Here is a 23,278-nt window from a genome sequence, read left to right on the forward strand (position 1 = left end):
AATGCTTAGGACTTGGGTGTGTAATAGGTACATTGATTGAAATTAATGTGAGGTATTTCTTTTTTCATGCTGTGAAATCTTTTTAAGGTTTCCTTTTGATAACTTTTAAGACAAAGGCGTAGATGAATAGAGGAATAAGACTGGTAAGGCAGAAGAGGAGAGTGATGTGTGGCACACACACATCTATAGACCATTGTTTACTGTTTATACAGACATCCTGTAAAACCATTATTTACAGACTTTTACACCCAACAGATGGATTTACATACATCCCAGAGAGTGGTTGATAGCAAAGTATTGAGGAAACCCTTTTATACGTGTTGATGTGAACTTGCCAAACAGTAAATTCTGAGGAAGCGTGATTTATCAGCAAGGGCGTGGACTTTAGAGGGAAGCACCCAAGTTTTATCCTAGCTTTGTCACCTGCTGGCTGTGTGACCTTAAGAAAGTTAACCTTTCTGTGCTATGATTTCATTATCGGTAAAAACAAGAAAATGTAGGTTTTGCTCTGAGTTGTTGGGAGGATGATGGGAGAAATGTGTGTGAAAGGACCTTGCAGAAGCTTATCTCAGCAACTGCTTGCCGAGCTAACTTCCACCGGTACAGGGACCGGGTTTTGTAAAGCACAGTCAAGGCAGATGGCGGGAAGAAAGTTTTATTTTCCCCCCTTAGTTGTGCATGTATTTATTTGTGAAGTTTTACAGAAGCCTGACATTGAGTTGCTTTAATTATATGTTTCATGAGGTATCTCTTTGGAAGAAATCATGAAATCATACAGAATCAGTATTATTTTGGAAATTTGGGAAGTGGAAGGAGTGTTAGAATTATTAAGAACTGTCAGACTTAATGGCCTGTACTCGAACTACAGAGAGAACCCACCCGACCCTGCTTTAGGTATCCTGGTGGAAAGAGACTGGTGATTCGTTCCTATTAACATTGAGCATTGTGATTTACGTTTGATCAGTTTAATTTTGATGAGGAAATTAGGATTTTTGAGTTCTTATTCTGGTTTTAGCAAAGCTGATGATTTTGACCTTTAACAGAATAAGCAGTGAGTATTATACAAGATTTCCTCCTGAGTTGTATTGTTGTTCATTGAATTAGTTGACAAAGGGGGAAAAAACCTGTTGGTCAAGAATGTGCTTGTTAGCTTCAGTTAAGTTTCTGCTGATCACAATTGCCTAACAGGAAGTTTGTCTTTGTAGGCAAATGAGAGACGTACCAGGAGGACCTGACAGTCCAGTAGGGTATTTCTAACCTGGAGCTTATTATTGTTTTAACAAAATTCAAAGATTGCAGAGTTCTGTGATGTCAGCAGGAAGCACTTTTAGGAAATTCCCTCTCAGGGTTAGTCAGCAATGAAGAACTTCACAGAGTGGAAAGCTGTGAAGTAGAAACAGTGGGACATTAACTTGTAAAATGAAGGGAAGAAAAAGTCTGTGAGTAGAGAGATTGATAAATATCATAAGTGTAATGAATATGGGAAGCCATTCTCATAGCTTGTCTCTGATTCACAGAAGAAAATTTAAGTGAGAGCTCTACTGTTGAGAAAAAGGAACTTGAGTCATTTTTAATTTTTATTTTTCTAAGAGTTAAATTGAGAACCCTTAACCAGTTTTGGGAACTAATAATAAAATACATTTTGGTTCTGTGAAATGATTGCTTGGGAGACTCAAAGAGAAAGGGACAGAGAACAGGAAGAACTCAGTCTTTACACTTTTGGTCTGGCTTCTATTAATCTTTGTATCTCTAGCATTAGGGCCGCCACGAATTAGGCATTCAGTAAATATTTATTTGAAGGGAAGACCAGAAAATTAACACAGTAATACAGGAAAAAGCTTGATGACTCAGGAGGTTCAGAAATGAGTCCATTAGTCAGATTGTGGTTGTGTTTTGCTATCATTGCTCAGCATTTTGGTTGTAGCACCGAGTTACACTTTGAAAAGCAGAGTATATTCTTTTTAGCAGTTAGCTAGTAACTCGCTGCTTCTATCAAAATAGGGTTTTCAGTTTATTCTTAGGCTTGTTCTAATATCACTTAACGGGAGAAGCTTGAACACTCATTCTTTGCTTGAGATTTTACTTAAGTGATCTCTCTTTTAAGTTGTGGGTATTAGGATACTTTCCTAAGATTGTTACTCTATGGTGAGGCTAATCATAGACTTTTTTTCAGTCACTCCCGTTGCTTTGCTTACAATGTGATAAATCAGAACATCTTCAGTGATTGCCTGTGGACTATTTATTGACAAATCTTGGAATTTTAAAATTTCTTGGTTTCAGTTGGATTTGGGATTCTTTGTCACAGGCAGTCTTTGCTGCTAAACACAAAGACCTACTTGGCAACATTATAATGTGTTTTATTATAAATATTGTGAGCCTCACAATTGCATGCCTTTGTTAAAGAAATGCTTTTTTAAGTGGTAAAATATGGAGCGTTAGCCCTTTCAGGATGGCTTAACTGGTTCAGTTGTGTTTTAGTTTGGCTAGGCTGAAATATTTACTCTTCTGTATTTTTGTGCTTCTCTATTCTGACGTTAACTCCGGACCTTTGAGAGTAAAGCTTGGTTTCTTCTGCCCCAGGAATCATGGCCTTTCTGATCCTTAGACTTGGCAGGCCACAGTGCTCTGTGGAAAGGGGATGGTCTCTACCAATTAGTAGATGTGGGACTTTGGGCAAGTTATTTCTTCTCTTTTTTTTTTTTGAGAATTAAATATGAGTAAGGAATGTAAAGGTCCTGACCCATTAGTAGCCCTAAAGGTAGGTATTCTAATTACTGCAGGAACATTTTGGCTGTAGGTTTTTAAGGAAGTAGAAAATTTATATGTAACTAACAGTCTTGTGACTGATTTTTAAAATTTTTATCTATGTTATTCCATAGAATGGCTTTTTTCTCTCTCCCGTATAATTTGTTTGTATATTTGCAGTCTGATGGAGAAGTTGGTATGGTAGTAAAAGAATGTTGATACAATGTTGACTCGGCTTATATATTTAAAGGTGTTATTTAGTAAATTGTTTATTAGTGTTTTTTAAATTATTTTCCTTAGTTTACCCAATGACTGGTCATTGTAGAGGGTTGGTCTTTATTGAATCAGAAGTTCACTCTTAAAATTATGCCATGTGTTTTTAAAATGTCGTGTATTTTCAGGTGAGGTTTGAAGATTTGGGTAATGTGTAGATTTGATGTCTTATAGGTAGCAAACCAAAAGATTTCTTGTTAGGTGCCTAAATATCTTTTTTGGGAGGTATTTGAGCCTTCCTATATCATTAATTTTTTTGTAATGCTGGAGGAGCTGTCTTAGAAAATGGGTAAGGAAGTTCATCGTACTGAATGGTCTGGGACAATTTATGTGGATAACGGAGTAAGTTTTTAGCTGCTCTCATTGGAAATCGCGTATTTATCATGAGTAAAAATTAATATTAGGGAACGTTTCTTTCTCTACCATGTAGAATTTCTTATCCTTTTGTCGGCACAGAGGTGAAGAATGCTGCTACAGAACTTTTATACCAAATAGCTGACTCAGGGGTTGTGACTTTTCTGTGCCTCAGATCCACCACTCCGATGACCCTTCCTTCCATTTCTTGGTGGCTGTCCTTTGCCGCTGGTGCCATGGTGGGTGTACGGATTGCTTTCTGTCTTTCAACAGTTACCGAAGTGCATGTTTGGGATTTTATTGAAGAAAGCTGGATACAGTAAACGGAAAGAATCTTGGAAGCTGCTTGACTGCTGTCTTTTCTCAGACTAGTCTGAAAGGGAATACCCCCATTCATTCTGGATTGGTGGATCTGAAGTACAAAATATTTTCCAGGTAAGCAATTACCCTGTATTGTTTTGTTGTATGGACCTCAACTCACTGAAAGAAACTTAAAAAACAGAATTTCTCTACTTTTTTCCATTGGTAGAGACGGGAAGGATGTTAGATGTTTAGACACAGTGTTCGTGTCTGGGGTGGATTAGTGAAGGTGCATGTGGCAGAATTGCTAGTGGACGCTTGGTTTTAGTGCGAGAAGGGCAGTTATTTTCATTGTAGGCCCAGATGGTTTATAGTTATAATCTAACAGGGAGTACGGAAAACAAGGGAAATTTGGGGAATAGCTTATAAAATATGGAAAACAAATGGTAATTTCGAGGTATTCTCTCATGATTTATACCTGATACCTGGTCAGAATAGTTTTTGTAGTCACTATGTAAAGCAGTGGTGTTTCATTCTTAGGACTCTTGGAGGGTCTTCTCGGGAAGATTTACTACCTGTAGCACCTGTTTCTTGAGCATCTGCTGCGTACCAGGCACTGTTGGAGGCTCTTTACACACGTTTCTGATTCAGTTGGCACATGCTTTTACCTTACATTTTACAGATAGTGAGATGAAGCTCATAAGCATTAAGTTCAAGTTGCCCAGGGTCATAGAGCTAGTAAATGGCAAAGCCAGGCTTTAGGCTTGAGTCTTTATGCTTCCAAAGTTCTGGCTCTTTCCATGTGACTACATTTGCTGAAATTTGTACTTCAACTTCTGGATTTTCAAATGGCCCATCTGCAAGAGCAAGGTGTGGTTTTCTATGATGGGTTTCCACTCAGAAAATACCTGACTGGTTATTGTTTGGTGTGGCATTTTAATTATATCTGGTGCTTTTTCTGCTTGATGAAGAAATTAGAAGATCTTCGGTCAGTTCTTCAAGTGAACGTACAGGTAACTTAGGGAGTATGAGAGAGGCAGTGCCTTTAAATGTCAAAACACGGTTTATACAGGGAAGTATCATTTGGTCTAGTGAACTCGAACCTGTATCTTCTCAGTTCCTCTTTAGTTTTTACTGGTTATTTAAATAGCTCAGTAGCTTATTACATGGACTTCTTTTGACCTGTAGTTTGTCAGCCTTACGAATAAGACATTGTTGGGTAACTCTTAAAAACGTGCCTTTTTTGGGTATCTAATATTCCCTACAGAATCCATTTCCTTTAATCTTAAAAAAGAATATCTTTTTATCATAGATGGATACTCTTGCATTGTGATCCTTGTTTTAGTTTAATTCCTTTATATTTGCTAATGTTTCTCCTAAGTGAGCATTTTACACACTTGTCATCTGAAGAGCTATGAGGGTGGTGTGGTGGGAACAGTAAAAATACTAACAGTTAACACGTACTGGACACTTACTCTGTATTGAGCACAATTATAAGCACTTCATTTGTTTTTTAATGGTTTTTAGAGAGAGCGAGCGAGCGAGCGAGCAGGGGAGGGGCAGAGAGAGAGGGAGACACAGAATCTGAAACAGGCTCCAGGCTCTGAGCTGTCAGTACAGAGCCTGACGCGGGGCTCGAACTCACGGACCATGAGATTATGACCTGAGTCGAAGTCAGACACTTAACCAACTGAGCCACCCAGCACCCCTATAAGCACTTTATGTGTATAAACTTTGTATATTTATAGTAACCCAGGGAGGTAGGTGCCATTGTTTCTTTACTGATGAGGAAACTGAAGGATAGAATAATTAAATAATGTGTCCAAGATTACACGTCTAGTAAAAGACAAAGATGGGGTATGAATTCAGGGAGTCTGGCTTCAGAGAATGTGCTTCTAACATCTGTGCTATGCCGCCTGTAGTACGAGTGTCATCCTGTGATATAAAGAGGGGTGGAAATCCCGAGGGCTGAAACTGAAATCAGTGCAGAGGAAAAGGAAAATTGTTGTTGAATATCTACCTCTTACCTTTGGTATAGAAAACGGTCTAGATCTCGGTTCTGTGGTAGCCATCCAGTACTGTCAGGCTGTTTCCCAAGATGACTCATGGTAGGGTTTATTGGAGGTTATCTTCCAGAATAGTCTGTCCGGTAGAACTTTCTGTGATAACGAAAATGTTCACTGCCTGTGCTGTTCAGTATGGTAGTCGCTAATCACATGTGGTTATTTTGAAATGTGGCTCTGTCACTGAGGACCTGAATTTTAAATTTTATTTAATTTAAATTTACATTTAAATAACCACCAGTGCATTTTTAGAACTTACCTTAATCCTAGGTCTGGTCATTTGTTTAAACCCCTTAGAAATCTGATCTGGTCACAGGCTCAAAGCAACTCCTTATTCCAGGTCAGGGCACGTTAACCAGCTATGAAGACTGATGTATAAAACTAGAATTCCAGTTTATTAACGATATGTGCATTTTGGTATGATTAATATAAACTTTTTGATTTTTTTTATTTTTGAGAGAGAGAGGGAGAGAGAGAAGGGGGGGGAGGGGCAGAGAGAGACAGACACACAGAATCCGAATCAGGCTCCAGGCTCTGAGCTGTCAGCACAGAGATCGACACAGCGCTTGAACCCACCAACTGTGAGATTGTGACCTGAGTCGAAGTCAGACGCTTAACTGACTGAGCCACCCAGGCACCCCAATATAAAGTTTTTTGATAGGTAATTTGCTTATTAGTTCCTAATTACTATACCAGTTTAATTTTTTCGAATAAGAAACAAAAGTTAGAGGGACCAGAAGGTTCAAACCTAGTGACTGGCATATTGTATTTATGTGTGTAGACTTTACCTATCAGGTTCATACATAGTCGGGTGGCTTAGTTGGCATGAACTCAACCAGAGAAGTGAGATATTTGCTGGACAGGGACTGAGGCCACCTCGGTCCCACCCTACGTCAGGGATGGGTGGTTTTTCCCTGTGGCAGAACCTCTTTGTTTGCTTTTATTTCCCCAGTCTTTTTCTCATTAAGGCACGTGTTTTTAGACTAGTTAGTATATTCAACTTGAATGCATTCTTGACTTTATAGGTCTCAGAAGCCCTTTGTTTTCCTTCAGGTGCCTTTATCACTGCTATGATCCATTTTGTGTTCATTTTTTACTCTAAGAAAGCAGTTGGATGTTTTTGCTTCTGTGTAGCCTCTTTTTACCAAAACAGATTTATTAGCTTATTTAATTTGGTCATATAGTGTGGGGTAGAGTAAGAACATACTCATAAGAAATAAATTAGGTAGGGGGCGCCTGGGTGGCGCAGTCGGTTAAGCGTCCGACTTCAGCCAGGTCACGATCTTGCGGTCGGTGAGTTCGAGCCCCGCGTCAGGCTCCGGGCTGATGGCTCAGAGCCTGGAGCCTGTTTCCGATTCTGTGTCTCCCTCTCTCTCTGCCCCTCCCCCGTTCATGCTCTGTCTCTCTCTGTCCCAAAAATAAATAAACGTTGAAAAAAAAATTAAAAAAAAAAAAAGAAATAAATTAGGTAGTACATTCTCTTTGCATTGTATCATGTTATTAAAAGAGCTTGTTTTTAGCTTACTTTATCGTTACTTTGGGACTTGTTCCTTCTGCTCTTAAAGTACCAAATTGGTATTTTAGGAAGTTAACCTTTCAGGTGTGTGCAAGGTGGGTTGAAGAGACAGAAGGCGCGGAGACCAGTTAGTTCACGTGAACAATGGGGAAGGCAAACCGAAGCGTCGACAGTGGGTGTGAGGAGGGTGGGGAGGACTTAAAAGAAATGTAGGTGATAGGATCTACAGAACTTGGGGACTAGTTAAAGGAGTAGGTGATAGGTGAGTACAGTATGAATTTTAGGTTTTTGCCTTGGGCACCCGATGGATGTTTACTGTCTTTTCCAAGATAGAGAGTACTAGAAGAGCAGACAGGAAGTGGGAGTGGGGGAGGGAGAAAGAATGAGTTCCAATTTATAAGGAATTTGAGTTGCCTATCAGTGAATCCTCCAAGAAAAGTGTCTAGTGGGAATATGAACATCAGAGAGAGCAGGGAGAGAGAGAATGGGTTGGGAATTTTTATTTTGTTTCAGTGGTAGCTCACTTTACTCAGAGTTCTGTTTCTCAGAGTGTAGATCTAGAAATCTACATTATCAGTGTATGGGAATGTTAACATAAAGGAATGGGCTATAACTCAGTTCAAATGACCTTGATACTGATCAAGAGGTATTACCACTCTCCTTTTTTTCTGAACCTGAGTATTCAGATTTAGATGCAAAGGAGTTTGCAAATTAAGTTCCATGCATCTGGTGACAAAAATAAGGGGGAAATAGCCTAAACGGTGAAGGTTCTGGATCAAGTGTGACATGGGAAATGAAAATTCGCTCTTCTCTCAGCCTGTCTCAATTCCTGAATGCTTCTCATCTAGCTGTGTGATGAGTGTGATTATGGTTTTTTAATGACACAATTTTAACATCACAGCATGAGGTCTAAGGACAAGCTAGCTGTTTTGTTGAAGAAAAGGTGAACTATTCAAGTAGAGTGAAAATTAGCTGTGTTGGAATTATTGAGATGGTGTATCAGTCTAGTGGGCATATATTTAAGGGATTTGTTAGGCAAATGTTTACTCTATGTTGTTTTCACCTTATTCACTAATTCCCAGGTGAGCTGTAGCTCCATGATTTTGGTAATGAAAACATGGAGATTGGAAGAGTTCATTATAGCTACAGTGAGTCAGTACTTACCAAAAAGATTTTTTGAATACATTATATATGTCTATGCTACAAAATTGATTGATAAGGTACAAAAAGGAGTGGACAGTTAAAAAAAAGTCTGCAACTTTTTTCCCTCTGGCTCCAGCTATTCAACCATATTTTTGCATAGGTTTCATATACGTGTGTGTGCTGTACATAATTCTTCTGAATCTTGAATTTTTTTAATATAAAACATGACACGGTCATTTTTCATATCAGTTCCCGAAGAGCTCTCAAATTTTTTGAAGAGATAATTTAGAAGATGCATACTCATTTATTGTAGGTGCTATAATTTGTGAAACCAGTCTGGACTGATATACATATAGATTATTTCCAGTCTTTTGCTATTACACCTAATGCTGTAAAGAATAATTTAGTGTGTATGTCATTTCATGTATGGAGAAGTAGATCTTCAGGACAGATTCCTAGGAGTAAGCATCACTAGATACACACTTTTAAAAATCCCATAGACATTGCCACATTGCCCTCCAGTTATACTGCAACAGTACATACTCTCACAGGTTTTGCTTGAGAATATTCTTTTTTCCTGACACTCTTAATGGTGTTATGTGGATTTCAAGCTGATTACTTTTTAAACTGTTCTTCTCTTTTTCCCTCCCATAACTTTTTATTATGAAAAATTTCATATATATATGGGGAAAAAAACAATACAACAAACACCTGTGTAGTCTTAACACCTAGACTCAACAGTTGTTAACATTTTGCCGTATTTGGATCATTTCTCTGCTCTCTGCCTCAGTCCCCCCCTTTCCTCTCCTTATCCCCTCTTCCCTCCCCTTGTCTCCCTCTCATCCTTTCTCCTTCTCTGTCTCTCACCTTCTCCTGTCCTCCCCCAAAATACGTATCCTTTGTAGTGGTTAAAAATTTGACAGTGAGTTGCAAACATGATATTTCATTCTCTAAACATTCCAGCACCTGTCTCCTCTAAGAGTAAGAATAGTCTCTTTCTCTAAAACCACATAAGCACACAGCCACGTACAAGGTATATATCTATCTCTCTCTCTATAATCTATATACATATGTAACCACACATTATAATAGTCATATATTTCATACATTTATAAAACCACAATACTATTTTTATGTCTAAGAAAATGAAAATAACTCCATAATGTAATATCAAATATTTAGTTAGGTTTTCCTAATTGTCCCAAGAATGTCTTTTCTGGCATGCCCCCCCCCCCCTTTGTTTTAATGCCAAGACACCCTTTGTATTTGATTGTTCTATCTCTTTAATTTCTTTTCATTTAGAACATTCCCTCTACCTTTTCCCCTCCTCTCCCGGCATTGTTTTTGAAGAGTTCAGCTCAGTTGTCCTGTAGGATGTGCAACATTCTTCATTTGTTTATTTCCTTATGGTATCATTTAACTGGTTTCTGTAGGTACTGTGTTTCCTGTAAACTGGAAGTTAGGTGAGAGGCTTGATTGCAACCAGGTTAAACATTTTGACAAGAATGTTTCATCATAGGTGAAGTGTACTTTGCATTGAGTCATGTTGGGAGGCACTTGATGACAGGTTATCCCATTATGAGCTATGCTAAATTTGATCCCTTGGCTGAGGTGGCAATAGCCAGATCTCTCCTTTTTAAAGGAACAATTTTATCCTCTGCTATTAGAAAGGAATTTATGGGACAGTATTTTGGCACCTTGTAAATACCCTGTTCTGTTACAACATTTCACCCAGTGGTTTCAGCAGCCTGATCCTAGAATCAGTTGTTATAATGAGAGTTACAAAATTGTGGTTTTCTATCATTCTGTCTACATTAATTAGCTATCATTCACAGAGGCCATCCCTGTTTCTTCTCCTTTCTTTTGTGTAGCATCGTACTCTCATGGACTTTTTATTTAGTGTGTTAACAATCAGAGTCTTTATTGGTGCTTAAATTGTCCCAGATTGGCTAATGAGAGCCCCTTCAAGGTAGTTTCTGCTTCTTTTTCATATGATCCTATCAGTCTTTGTTTCTTGACTTTTTACTTTCCCTGCATTTCAGACACCAGCCATTTCTCCAAGAAGCTCTGATTCCTTTTAGTGGGGAATGGTATTTAGAAGCCCAAACCATTGTTGTTGGGTCGTGTCATTGCTTCTAGACCTTTTCAACAGAGCTATAGAGTATATTTAAAAAGAACCATGAGATCATGTTCTGATTCAAATTTAATATTAACAGGGATGTTTTTCTAAACCCGTTAGCCTTTTGATTTTACAGCATTGTAAGGGACCATATTGATGTGTAATGGCCATCAAGTTGAAATACAAATTGTTATGGAAATAGGCAGATAAATAACTTCATTCATTATTCCGCATGTACTCAAACAGGTACTGTTTGATTATTTGGGGAATACAGAACAGAATCAGATATGTACCTGGCTTCCAGAAGCTTGCAGTCTTTAGCATAAAAAAGTATAGTATAGGGTGAAGACTGGTAGGGATTGTGAGAGGTAGACACACAGTGTTTTACAGTTACTCTTTGAGGCCTGAGTGGAAATTAGAGGTGATTGTGGGTGTATTGGGGCAGGGGATGGCTTTCATAGCAAAGATAAACAAATGAACGATGGCTGGCAGGCAATGGTGTGTATTGCCTATAGGGCGGGACAAGTAAGTAGTTCTGTGAATGTTGGAGTATAACTTGGGTGGTAGGATTGAGGGCAGATAAATTTGTAAAGATAGATTGTAACCAAATCTTGGACTTTATCCTTTAGGCCATACGTTATAAACCAGTAGCCTGTGGATTGAGCTCCACAGATTTACTTGGTCTGCATAGATTTAAAAAATTGAGACATTCCTTGTCAACACTGATTTCTGGTTTTGTCTGAAAATTCGAGCTGGGGAGTGGCTGCTTTTTAGAGTCAGGGCTTGTGCTTTCCTGGTTCCTGTGTCCCCTGTAAGTTTGTCTTTATCTATTTGACCCTTACAAACTTCTGATCTTGTGATCCTGCAGGATTGAAGGAGGGGTGTGAGGGTGGTGGATGTGATTTGAGAGGAGAGGTGACTGAAAGCTTGAGCAAGACCTGTGCTTTAGAAAGATCACAGTCGGTTTGGAGGATGTTTTGGAGGAGCGAGACAAATACGTAGACTATTGGAATATTCCAGGGAAATACAAGATAGTAACAGATGGTGCAAAGGGGATAAGATGAAACATTTTTAAATGTAGAATGGTTAGATTGTATTGATAGATGAGAGTATGTGTGTGTATATTGACGAGAATGTAAATCAAGCTCTATTAAAACATGATGTCCTGTTTTTAAAAAGCTTTGCATTCATAAATTGATTTCTGGAAGTTAACCACATGTTTTCATTATCTATTGGTTAATTTTGGAAGATAGTAGTAATAGTTCCATGCATTGTTGTCACTGTGTAAAGTTTAGTTTTGTAATAGGCCAATAGCATCTTTCATCAAAAAATCTAACTCTGACCCAGCTTTATCTGAAAGTTGTGGATGAAGTGAATATTTATGATCTTATCATTTTCCTTATAATTATGGAGCTAAATATTCAGACAAAAATATTAATAATGCTATATACTTATTTTTAAAGAGCTGCCTGCTTGTAATTCATTTTCCCCACAGTGTCTCTCAGAAGTTAATCCAAAGGATAATGAGTTGACATGGAACTGTCTGGTACACTTAAAATCACATGGGTATTAAAACCATGTATGTGGTTACGTATTTTGGGCATCTTCCCTGTCTGGTTGGGGCATGACTTGATCCAGTTCCATTGTCAATGCCATTACTCCAGGTATTTAATAGCATCACCAGCTTAGGCAGTCTGAGAGAGATAGACATGCAGAGCATGTAAGTGACAAGACTGGGAGTGAGAGTGACTCACAGTGACAGAATCCATACCAGGATTCTGTGTCATAAGCTTTGGCTTCAAGGGGTGAACAAAGATTGGTTTAAAGGGCATTTGAAAATACATTTTTGTTATAACTTACATATAGTATAGAACACAAATCAGCTGAAAAAAAACCCACAAGTCAGCTGAATGAATTTTTGCATATGTATATACAGCACATTGTGTAATCACTACCCAAATCAAGATATAGAATATTTCCAGAGCCTCTTGAGGGCTTCCTCATGTTTATGGCTCACCCAGTCCAGACCTCCCAAAGGTCTGTTCTGGTCTTCTTCACTGTAAGCTAGTCATGGCTGTTTTTGGAATCATACAGTTTATAGTCTCGTGTCAGTATACAAATGGAATCATACAGTTTATAGTCTCGTGTTTTTTTTTCCCCTGCTTGTTACTATGTGAAATTCACCCATTTTGTTGTAACAGGTTCCCCCCGCCCTGCCCCGTGCATTATTCCATAGTATATATAGTCCATGGTTTGTTTATTTTATTGTTGATGAATTAGTTGGATTGTTTCCAAAATTTGGCTGCTATTGTGAATAGCACTCGTAAGGTGGACATAAGCACTTGGTTCTTTCAGTTATAAAAAACCTAGAGTGGAACTGCTGGGTCATAGGATAGGCATATCTTCATATGTAGATACTGCTGAACAGCTTTTCAAGTGCTCGTGCCGATTTACACCCCCACCTCTAATGTGGGGAGTTCCAGTCATCGCTTGGTTTTGCTAGTCCTTTTAATTTTAGCTATTCGGATGAATGTGTAGTGGTATCTATGACTATAAGCTATTGAGGTATAGTTTACATGCAGTAAAATGCACTCATTTTAAGTGTACTCTTTGAGTTTTTAGAGCTATATACGCTCATGACCACTACTGTGATCAAGGTGTAGAACATTTCTATCCCCTTCCCATCAAAAAAAACCCCAAACTTCTCTCATTCCCTTTGCAGTTCCCTCACACCTGTCCTTGGCCTCAAGTAGCCTGCTTTCTGTAACCGTAAATTAGTTGTGCCTGTTTTAGGTGGACGTGTCTAGCATATGTAGCATGGATATACTGCAGGTACTCTTGTCTTTAGCTTATTTTGCCCAGTGTAATATTTTTGAGATTCATTCCTGTGGAGTTAGTTTTTCATTCCTTTTCTTTGCTTAGCACTGTTACATTACACAAGTATACAACAATTTTGTTTATCTGTGCTCCTGCTGAAGAATATTTGGGTTGTTTCCAGTGTTTGTTGTGAATAAAGCTTGTGTGAACATTTGTGTTCCAATTTTTGTTGGGACATTTCTCTTGGGTATACCTAGGAGTGGAATTGCTGGGAAGTGTAGATGTATGTTTAGCTTTTCCCAAAATCGTTGTACATCCTTACGGTTTTCCCTACAATATATGAGAGTTCCAGTTGCTCTACAGCCTTAACAGCACTTGGCATTGTCAGACGATTTTAGCCATTCTGACACATGTGAAGTAGTATCTCCTTGTGGTTATAATTTACATTTCTTAAGGACTAATGATGTTGAGCATTTTTACATGTGCCTGTTGGCCATTTAGATATCCTCTCTAGAGAAGCGCTTTTTCAAATCCTTTGACCCTTTTAAAAAATGGAGTTACCTCTTTCTTATTGATTTGTGGGAATTCTTCACAGTAGCCAGGAAACAAAATTCTTTGTCAGATACACATATTGCAGACATCTGTTCTGTGGCTTGCTTTTTCAGTGTCTTAATGTTGTCTTTTGATGGACAGAAGAAAAGTCTTAATACTTACAAAATCTAATTACTCAAGTTTTTTTTGTTGTTACTGGGTTTTGTGTCCTGTTTAAGAAACTTTGCCTACAGTCTTAAAAATATTCTAGCATCTTCATGGTTTTACTATATTAAAATAACTTTTTTTTAATGGTTGAGCTAGGAATCAAGATTCATTTTTTCCCCCATATGGTTATCCAGTTAGCTCAGTGCCATTATTTACACATACATTAAAAAACTATTGAAAAACTGTTGAAGAACACAAGAACATATGAACATAAGAAGCTTTTGTTTTTACAGAATTAACCGTCTTTACAATAGAACAGTTAAAAGAAAAATAATGTAAAATAAGAAACAAAAAGAAAAAATTCCTGAGAACTGTTAACATTTAGTATTTACCTTCCTTCGTGTACATACTTTTTCTTTTATGTACATTTCGTATGTTTTTCACATGTAAAATTGTTTTGCAAACTGCTTTTAAAATTCAGCAATACTTGTGGCATCTTTCTGAGCCATTTTATATTTCTTTATAATATTTTGAAGGTGTGCCTTATGTGTATGAATGTGGAAATAGCTAACTAGTTAAACTCTTACTTTGTTAGACCTTTAAATTATTTCTAATTTATAACAACTTAAAGCTGGCTTGTTCCTTCTTATAATCTAATTTTTGAATACATCCATGAGTATGATCTTGAGTATTAATTTCTAAGAGGTGGAATTGATGGGTCAAATACACATTTTTAAGAACATGGTTATTTTGTATGGCCAAAAGTTTTATCCATTTTCTATTACTTATATGGACATTAATATTCTTTATATTTTCTCTATAAAATTGCTGTTTTCTCCATGTTTATGCCATTTTTGAGTGTTAGTAATTAAATAATACCAATTTGGTTAAAGAATTAAGTGATTTCTGTAAGCACTAGTGTTATTGGGTATGTTATGATGCTTGTCGCTATTTATGTTTCTTTTGTGAAGAAAGGGAAATGTGTAGAATAGTTGTAGTTGTACTCTTGTTGATTTAAATCCAGGTGCCTTGGGGAATTTGGCGGAAGGAAGTCACCAGGGTAGGGAACTTCTGAGTTTGTTGTGGCTGGGACAGTGTTGCCTTTTTGTGATCAAAATGGCCATTTTTGGTAGAAGCCAGCTGCAGAAATACTTGCTTTACTCAGCGACCTGTCTGTGGCGAGCTTAAGCTGGTCCCTGCTCTGGCCAGACCCTGGCTTCAGATGCTCTTTGTGAAGCTCTTTGGGATCACTCGCTGCCTCAAGGACACTCCTTCCTACTAGCCTGCTTTGAGCTAGGAGGCGAGGTTCTGCTGGGAATTTCATGTACTTTTTAGGTAGGCTTCTGTTTATTTACATTCAGTGAACCCTACTTCCACTCCTGGTTTTTTTTTTTTTTTAATTGTATTTTATAGAAATTTCTTGAAATGTTTTATATATGTGCAGGGCATCCTAGCCAGGTTTCCAGTGCCAATGTAGACTCTTTTATTTTGACATTGCTTTGATGATTTCAGTTGCACCAATCAGAAATCCCAACCTTGACACCTCTGTTTCCCTCCTAAGTCTTGTCTGGTTTTGTTCCTTTTCATTCTAGCTTTCTGTACTTAGTTACAGTGATTCCCCACCCCTTTCTCTAGTGTCTTGACCCAACAAGTTCTTTATTGGGGAAACTTCACCCTTTCCTCCTTTCTTGCATAATTAACCTCTGTGTGTCCTTCAGAGCTGATTTCAAGCATCAGTTCTTTAGGGGTTGTGTCTGGATCACCTAGGTGCCCCTACAGGTTGGATTCCCCTGTCACATTCTTAGCACTCACTTCTTTTCCTTCGCCGCTGTTAACATAATTGTACTTGATAAATGTATTGCACAATCCCCCACTAGACAGCTCCTTTGTTAGAAAGTACTCTTCATGGGGACAAGGATCATGTCTGTCATGCCACATTCAGCTCATAGAATATTTCCAGCATACAGTGCATACCCTATAGCTGCCCAGTTGAATGAGGGAATAAATTTGGGAGGGCAAATGAGAATTACCATGTTGTATCAGAAGTTTATATTCACTTTAAAAATGAATTTATTTGTTCCTTACATGCTTGGTGTTTCCAGTTTCAGTATCATCTCTTAATTTTAAATGACTTGATCCTGAAGATTAAACCGTCGGCATTAGAAACTCCTTTCAGGGGTCAAAAAGCATCCCTTCTTTCCCTCTGCCTCTAAACCAGATTTCTAAATCTGTTATTGACTTCTAATCTCTCCAGATTATTTTGCTAATACTTAAGCTGTCATTCTGAAGGATTTGTCAACTGTTGTAACTGCTGATTCTTTCCTCCTCCTCTTTCCGTGTGTGTGTGTGTGTGTGTGTGTGTGTGTGTGTGTGTGTGTCTGTCTAATAGGATCACTATTCCTGGGAGTTGGTTCCTTAGGTCAAGTAAATTGGGTAAATTCCTCATATAATCTCCTCTTGGAAATTCACTTAATAGTTGTCATTTTAATAATTTGTTTCCCAACATTTCCCAAACTTTCTGACCCCAGAATTCTTTTCCTCTATTGTGGTTTAAAACCGATGCAATCTAAGAGCTATTCTTGACTGTCATTTTTGTCATTTCATCCCAACTTCTTGTATTCAAGAGTTCTCTATCTTCTTGTCAAAGTAATGAGGGAGGGAGCTAGCACTTGTTAAATGCCAGATTTACATCTGTTATTCCTTTTAACCTTCTATAACTTTGAGTGAAAGATAGGCTTATTTTCTACATTTTAGCATGTGAGGAAACTGAGACTGGAGAGGAGAGGTTTTTTGTTTTTTTGTTTTTGTTTTTTGCTGAAGGCCACATAATGGGTTTTATCTATATCTGTTTATCTGCGGTGTCTACAAAGCATTGTGTTCTTTCCCTTGTGTAGAGAAAAACACTCTTCTGCTGATTTGAGAAACTGCACCTCCAGCTATCACTTAAGTTCGTTTGAGGAGTGTTAGCCTCAGGAGCCGCAGGGCCTCTAGGCTCTTGGTGGGCAGCAGCGTTGGTGCTTGAAGAGATGGAGAAGAGAAGGCTGAGAAAAGCCTGGACTCCTCCTGCCTTTGTAAGCCTTCATGCTTTCTTCTCTCCCTCATTCCTTGCTTACTTCATTCTCTTCAGTTCCAGGCTTTCCTACTGTATGTGACTTCTTCGTTGGAATTTTAGGTTGGCTTTTATCAGTAACATAGGAGCTAATACTTATTGGGTGCCTGCTTTGGATGTAGCAGGCTGTCCTCTCTAGCCCTCTAAATAGCCGACTCACTTAAAGTCACATAGTGTTGAACCTGGGATCTTAACCCACCTCTGTTTTTGTGTTTTTGGTTTTTTTTTAGCCTCAGTAAATTTTTTCATAGGGAAAACCTACCTAAGCAATTAAAATCTATGAAATCATGGGTTTGATGTGCTAGTTATTTTTTATAATATATATTGAAGTATATGGCTATTAAACATTAAAACATCATTTACATACCACTGAAAATCACCTTGAATATTAAACCTTGGGAAATGTTCCTGTAATCCACCCTTTTAACTTTTTCTCTTTATCTGTTTATTCATGAATACTTCAGTATGCATCTGTAAAAGAGGAGGACTTTAAAAACAAAGCAAAAGATTGTTAAAAGCACACACAGAGCACACAATTCCATTATTATACCTAAAACATTACCAGTATTCCTTGCTATCAAATAGTCTGTTTATATTTGCCTACTTGTCTCAGAAATAATTTTAGAATTAATAAACTTAATTTTTTAGAATAATTTTAGATTTACAGAAAAATTGAGCAGACAGTACAGAATTTCATGTATTTTCCCTCCCCTTGCAGTTTTCCCCACTATTAACATCTTACATCAGTGTGGTACACTTGTTAAAATTAATGAACTAATATTGATGTTTTATTATTAACTACAATCCATAGTTTATGCAAGTATCCTTAGCTTTTTTTTTTTTTTTTTTTAACCTCACGTCCTTTTTTTGCTCCAGGATCCCATCCAGGATGCTATCTTAACATTCAGTGGTCATGTGTCCTCAGGCTCTTCTTGGCTGTGCCAATTTCTCAGACTTTGTTCTTGATGATGTTGACAGTTCTGAGGAGTTTTGGTCAGGTATATTGTATTGCCCTCTATTGAATTATCTTGATTTTCTCATAAATGGTTTTTTAATAATTGTTTTTTTTTTCAGTTTAGGGGCCAGACTTGGTTCACACCTTGCATATAGTTAATAGCCTCTTAAATCTTTTTAATCTATAAAAATTGCCCCTCCCATTTTTTTTTCTTGTATATTTATTGAAGAACTGGGTTGGTCATTTGTTGTGTGTAACTTTACAAATTCTGGATTTTGCTGATTATATCCTCTTTAGGTCTACATATTCTCTTCTTGGTATTTCTTGCAAATTGGTAGTTAAATCCAGAGGTTTGTTGGATTCAGGTTCAGTGTATTCTGTATTCGTTAAAAAACAAAACACAACATAACCCGTGCTTGCTCTCCTGTGCCATGGTGCTTTCTTATTTTTGTGATATTCTCTGTTCTTTCCAAGTAGCTGAGTTTTGAAGAAACCTAGGACTCTCATGCATGTACGTTTTTCTGAGTTAAAAATTGTATAATTAAAAAAAAAATGCATCATTTATTGATGGTAGGTAGTGCAGCAGTATGGTGGCAGGCATGTCTACATGTAGTTGTCAATTTTGCCAAGGACGATGATGACACAATTTATGGTATTGACCATCAGTATTAGAGTATTATTCCTGTAGGTTTTTATTTTTAACCTTCTCCTTTTCCCAATTCAGATATGTAATGACTTTTGCTACTGTTAGTATATACTTAAACTTTATTTAAAAAAAAGAATTTGAATGATTACAATGACACATACAGTGTAGGAACATAAAAACAAAATAAGTGGGAAAATGAAGATGAAAGGAAAAATAAATGTAGGAAAATAAGATGAAGGAAGGAGTAAAGTAATGTAAAAATGCACAGAATAAGATCAATTATCATAGGAGGGGCACAGATTAGGCTCTGCTTGTCGATAGTGTTCTTTGTAGCAGTTTGCAGGAATTTTGTATTTTTAGATGACAAATATATTACTTTCCCCAGGGTTATTTATTTATTTGGTGTTTGTACTCAGTAATGCCAGTCTCATTGCTTATTTGGAATGAAGTGCCTGCTAAGATGTGGGTCAGGTTTCTCAGTGTTTGGTTTCAGAGCTCATTAGAAAATCAGGACTCATTTTTTTCTGTTGTGCCTTCTTTGTACAGTTTTCTTACAGTTTTGATTCGTTTATCCTGTTATATAGGTTTTTTGTTCTCTAGTCTCTGTTGTAGAACACAAATGAGATATTCTTGGGACATTTAGTTTTGAAAACCTTTGTTTATTAGTAGAATAAAGTGTGACTTTATAGGAAAGAAAATAAGAATTTCAGAATGTTTCACCAGCAGAATATGGTGTCTTTATAACTTTGGCCATATCAGATATCTTTTTTGAGTTTTGCCTGTTGTATTCACACTAAATAGTTCAGGTTTCTTCCGTTCTTTCCAGTTAAAGTGGCCGAAAAGCCTACTTAAAGCTGGTTTAAGCCAAAACACGGAATTTGTAATACGAAAAATACAGAGGTAGTTATGGATTCAGGTTTCTTCCTCAGATGCAAAGTGATACCTCCTGGTGACCCAACTCCACACTCTCCCTTGTGGTAGCATGAGGAGGGCATCAGCACCTCCAGCTCTCATCGTCTCATGTTCAAGCTCAGTGGGAAAAGAGATGTCTTTTCTTGTGGCTTCCATAGAGGTCCTGGGATTCGAAGCAGAACATGTGCCCACCTCTGAATTCATTGCTGTGATTAGGAGATATGGGCAGAAAACAAAATGTCACCATCAGCCCCTTAAAATTATAGCACATTCTTCTCTGGCCCCTGAGTCAGGTTTTTGCCCTGCATGTAAACTTTCTGGACTTTCCATGTTAATTATTTGATAACAAATATTTATGGAGTTCCTACTATGAACAGGCACTATAAGGACTTAAAAATATTACATTGTGAAGTTTTTAATGTTTATTTATTTTTGAGAGAGTGAGTGGGGGGGGGGAGGGGCAAAGTTGGAGGGGGACAGAGGATCCAAAGTGTGTTCTGTGCTGATGGCAGAGCCTGATGTGGGACTCGAACTCATGAACTATGAGATCATGACCTGGGTCAAAGTCCCATGCTTAGCCGACTGAGCAACCCTGGTGACCCCAAAATATCACATTGTAAATTGGTAAATTGCCTTTCCAGTTGCTTGTAGAATTCTCTATTTTTATGTTATTATGGAAAGATAACAGTTGTTTTGGAAATAAACTATAATTTTTATTTTATTTTTGTTTTTATTTAAAGATTTTATTTTTGTAAATGTTTATTTTTGAGAGGGAGCGAGTGGGGAGGGGCAGAGAGAGAGAGAGAGAGAGAGAGAGAGAGAGAGAGGAATACAGAGAATGCCAAGTAGGTTCCAAGCTGTCAGTGCAGAGCCCAATGCAGGGCTTGAACTCACAAACTGTGAGATCATGACCTGAGCTGAAATCAAGAGTTGGACGCTCAGCTGATTTGAGCCACCCAGGTGCCACTTAAAGATTTTATTTTTAAGTAATCTCTACATCCAACATGAGGCTTGAACTTACAACCCTGAGATCAAGAGTTGCATGCTCTACCGACTGAGCCAGCCAGACACTCCTGGAAATGAAGTATACTTTTTAAAAGAAAATTGATGACTTTAAGATTTTCCTGTGGTTTATAGACCAGTTTTTGGCTTAGGAATTTGATTATTTTCAACATCAGAGTAATATCACCTTTTGAGCCTTTTTTCATTTACGTCCCAATCTTAGTAGCTGTTTCTGTTGTTTCTTTGTAGAATTTTAACTCACCAGTTAAAAGAAATATGGCTTGTGGATTTTTTTTCCCCTCTTAAATGCAGCAGGAAATGTTCCTTTGAGATTTGTTTTCTGATCTTCCTCTCAATTCTGTATTCTCTCAGAGTTAATGAAAAATTTATTATGATGGTGACATCTGTGTTCTGTGCTTTGTAGAACATCTTGGCTGATTGCGTATAGCTGAGTCATTCATAAAGTTATTAAAACAGTGAAGTTGAACAAAGAAGTCCAGTATCTCTTAAACTTATATTTGGGCTTTCCATCTTGACTTCATTACTTTGTGTGAGGACTCCCAGAGTGCTACCGTCTACCCATGTTCATATGTACTCCTGCAAAAAGAGTCTGAAACGTACAGGTTGACCTTACTGGAGCATGTGTTCAGCAGTAATTATCTGCTGTTGAGACTAGGTGCTTTCAAGAGGATGCGCACCAAAAGCACAATGTGAGAGATTTAGAGGACTTAGGCTAGAAAAGCATTTTAAGAAGACGGACAGAATGCTCTGTAGAGTCCCTTTCAGCTCCAGAATATAATGAAATCTCTGGCTTCAAGCAGTGAGAACTCTCCTTACCCAGTTGCCTGCAGGAAACAGACAGTGTGAAGGGAATCAAAGACATCCTTGCTGTGCAGCAAGCAGCAGGAATCCTTCACTAAGGCAGCCCTAGCCCCTGGCTGAAAGACAGATTCATTTGTTCGCAGGGCCCAATGGATTGTGAGGCACATAACTTCATTCTTATTTGAAACCAAGGTCAGCCTAGGATATGAGGACAATGGACTACATGAGAAACTAGAGCAAGTGTAAAGTTTGCTATAAATTTAATTAAGGGATGATAAAATGTGACCCTTTATAGGTTAGCTTTGACAACTCTTTGTGCTCTTCCTAGCTAAAGAAGCAAAATTTTGATTGCCATTGTTTTCTTTTCTTTTTTTTTAAGTTTTTAAATTTATTTTGAGAGAGAGTGGGAGTGTGCAAGAGGGAAAAGGGGGGGGGAGAGGGGGGGAGAGAGAGAGAAAGAAGAGAAGAGAAGAGAAGAGAAGAGAATATTCCAAGCTGGCTCTGTGCTGTCAGGGCAGTGCCCAGCTCGGGCTCAATCCCATGACCCTGGGACCATGGCCTGAGCTGAGATCCAAAGTCAAACGCTTAACCAATTGAGCCATTCAGGCGCCCCAATTACCATTGTTTTCTAAGTCAGTCAATACACAGTTGATTGTGTTTGTGTATGTATAAAGTTTTAAACACTGAGACTCTACTAACTTGGCTGGTTAGGTCTCTGAAAGTAAGTATACATTTGAGAAATCAGCAGTGTTTAGAAAATGTTAGAGGGCTTGTTTACAGGGTGTAAGGTCTGAATTGAAAAGATTTCTTTATAGGACCAACTATCATTCTATAGATGCTTTTTCAGAGTTAATAATGAAACAGGAAGCATATTAGATGGTGAAAGCTTTGAAAGTCTTTGGAAGGTTTTTTTTTTTTTTTTTTTTTTTTTTTGTATTTTGGTGTTTTTAAAATACCATTAGTTAGTAGGGTTTAGGTTTTAATACTCTTTTTTTTAAAAGATTTTTTTTTAATGTTTATTTATTTTTTTTGAGACAGAGAGAGAGCATGAGCAGGGGAGGGGCAGAGAAAGAGGGAGACACAGAATCTGAAACAGGCTCCAGGCTCTGAGCTGCCAGCACAGAGCCCGACGCGGGGCTCAAACCCACGAACCGTGAGATCATGACCTGAGCTGAAGTCGGACGCTCAACTGACCGAGCCACCCAGGCGCCCCGGTTTTAATACTCTTAAAAGCTGTGAAACTGCATTTCTTTAAAATATTTTATACTTCTTTAGGAATTTAGCTGTCTTCTTTAGTGAACTGGGAAATAGTATAGCTTTATTTCCAGAAAGAATTTTAATCCCAGAATATTTAGTTTTGAGAATTCTTGTGTCTATTGAGGCAGTTAGTGTACTGGTATGCTCAGTAAGCCTTTTTGAATAAATAATCAGTTTAAAATGAAAAAGTTCCAATATGATTGTGGTGTGGTCTGACTGTAATTGAGTCAGACCCATTGAGAGTAGATATAAGTCATATCATCTTCCTGAAAATGATATCTCTTCCTAGAAAAAAATGAGAATATCCATTATATCAGGGAAAAAAGTTTTCCCTTTCTGTATGTTCTAATGGTCTTTTAGAAACATGATGAACTTTGAACTCTCATGAAAATAGGTCAAGGATTTTGGTTCAGTGTGTCATATAGCAATCAGACCTTGTTGTGCAGACATGTTCACAAGTTCTCTGATTAAAGTTTTTTTGGCTTGTGAGAGTTGATAGGACTAGGAAGGGATGCAGCCAACCCCTACGTTTGGAATGGGAAGTTG

The 23,278-nt window shown here is 37.8% G+C and overlaps 1 protein-coding gene and 1 long non-coding RNA gene across 8 annotated transcripts in view; both read left to right on the forward strand.

Annotated features, from left to right (window-relative positions):
• FBXW11 (F-box and WD repeat domain containing 11) overlaps positions 1-23,278 on the forward strand; it is a 122,727-nt gene that overhangs the window by 5,252 nt on the left and 94,197 nt on the right. For 2 of the 7 annotated variants that reach the window (XM_045035547.1, XM_045035557.1), the window contains exons 2-3: positions 3,646-3,807; positions 16,924-17,100. The exons of 4 other annotated variants lie outside the window; for them this stretch is intronic. In XM_045035547.1, coding sequence (XP_044891482.1) covers positions 17,056-17,100 — 45 coding nt within the window. In that variant the 5' untranslated portion in view covers positions 3,646-3,807; positions 16,924-17,055. The remainder of the gene's footprint in view (positions 1-3,645; positions 3,808-16,923; positions 17,101-23,278) is intronic. One more of the 7 variants, XM_006927921.4, reaches the window with a different exon arrangement.
• Positions 6,195-14,240, forward strand: LOC123379570. The gene is made up of 2 exons (XR_006584193.1): positions 6,195-6,960; positions 7,204-14,240. It is a non-coding gene; the product is annotated as an uncharacterized LOC123379570 (long non-coding RNA).

The sequence above is a fragment of the Felis catus genome, chromosome A1 (assembly GCF_018350175.1).
Source record: "Felis catus isolate Fca126 chromosome A1, F.catus_Fca126_mat1.0, whole genome shotgun sequence".
NCBI lineage: Eukaryota > Metazoa > Chordata > Mammalia > Carnivora > Felidae > Felis > Felis catus.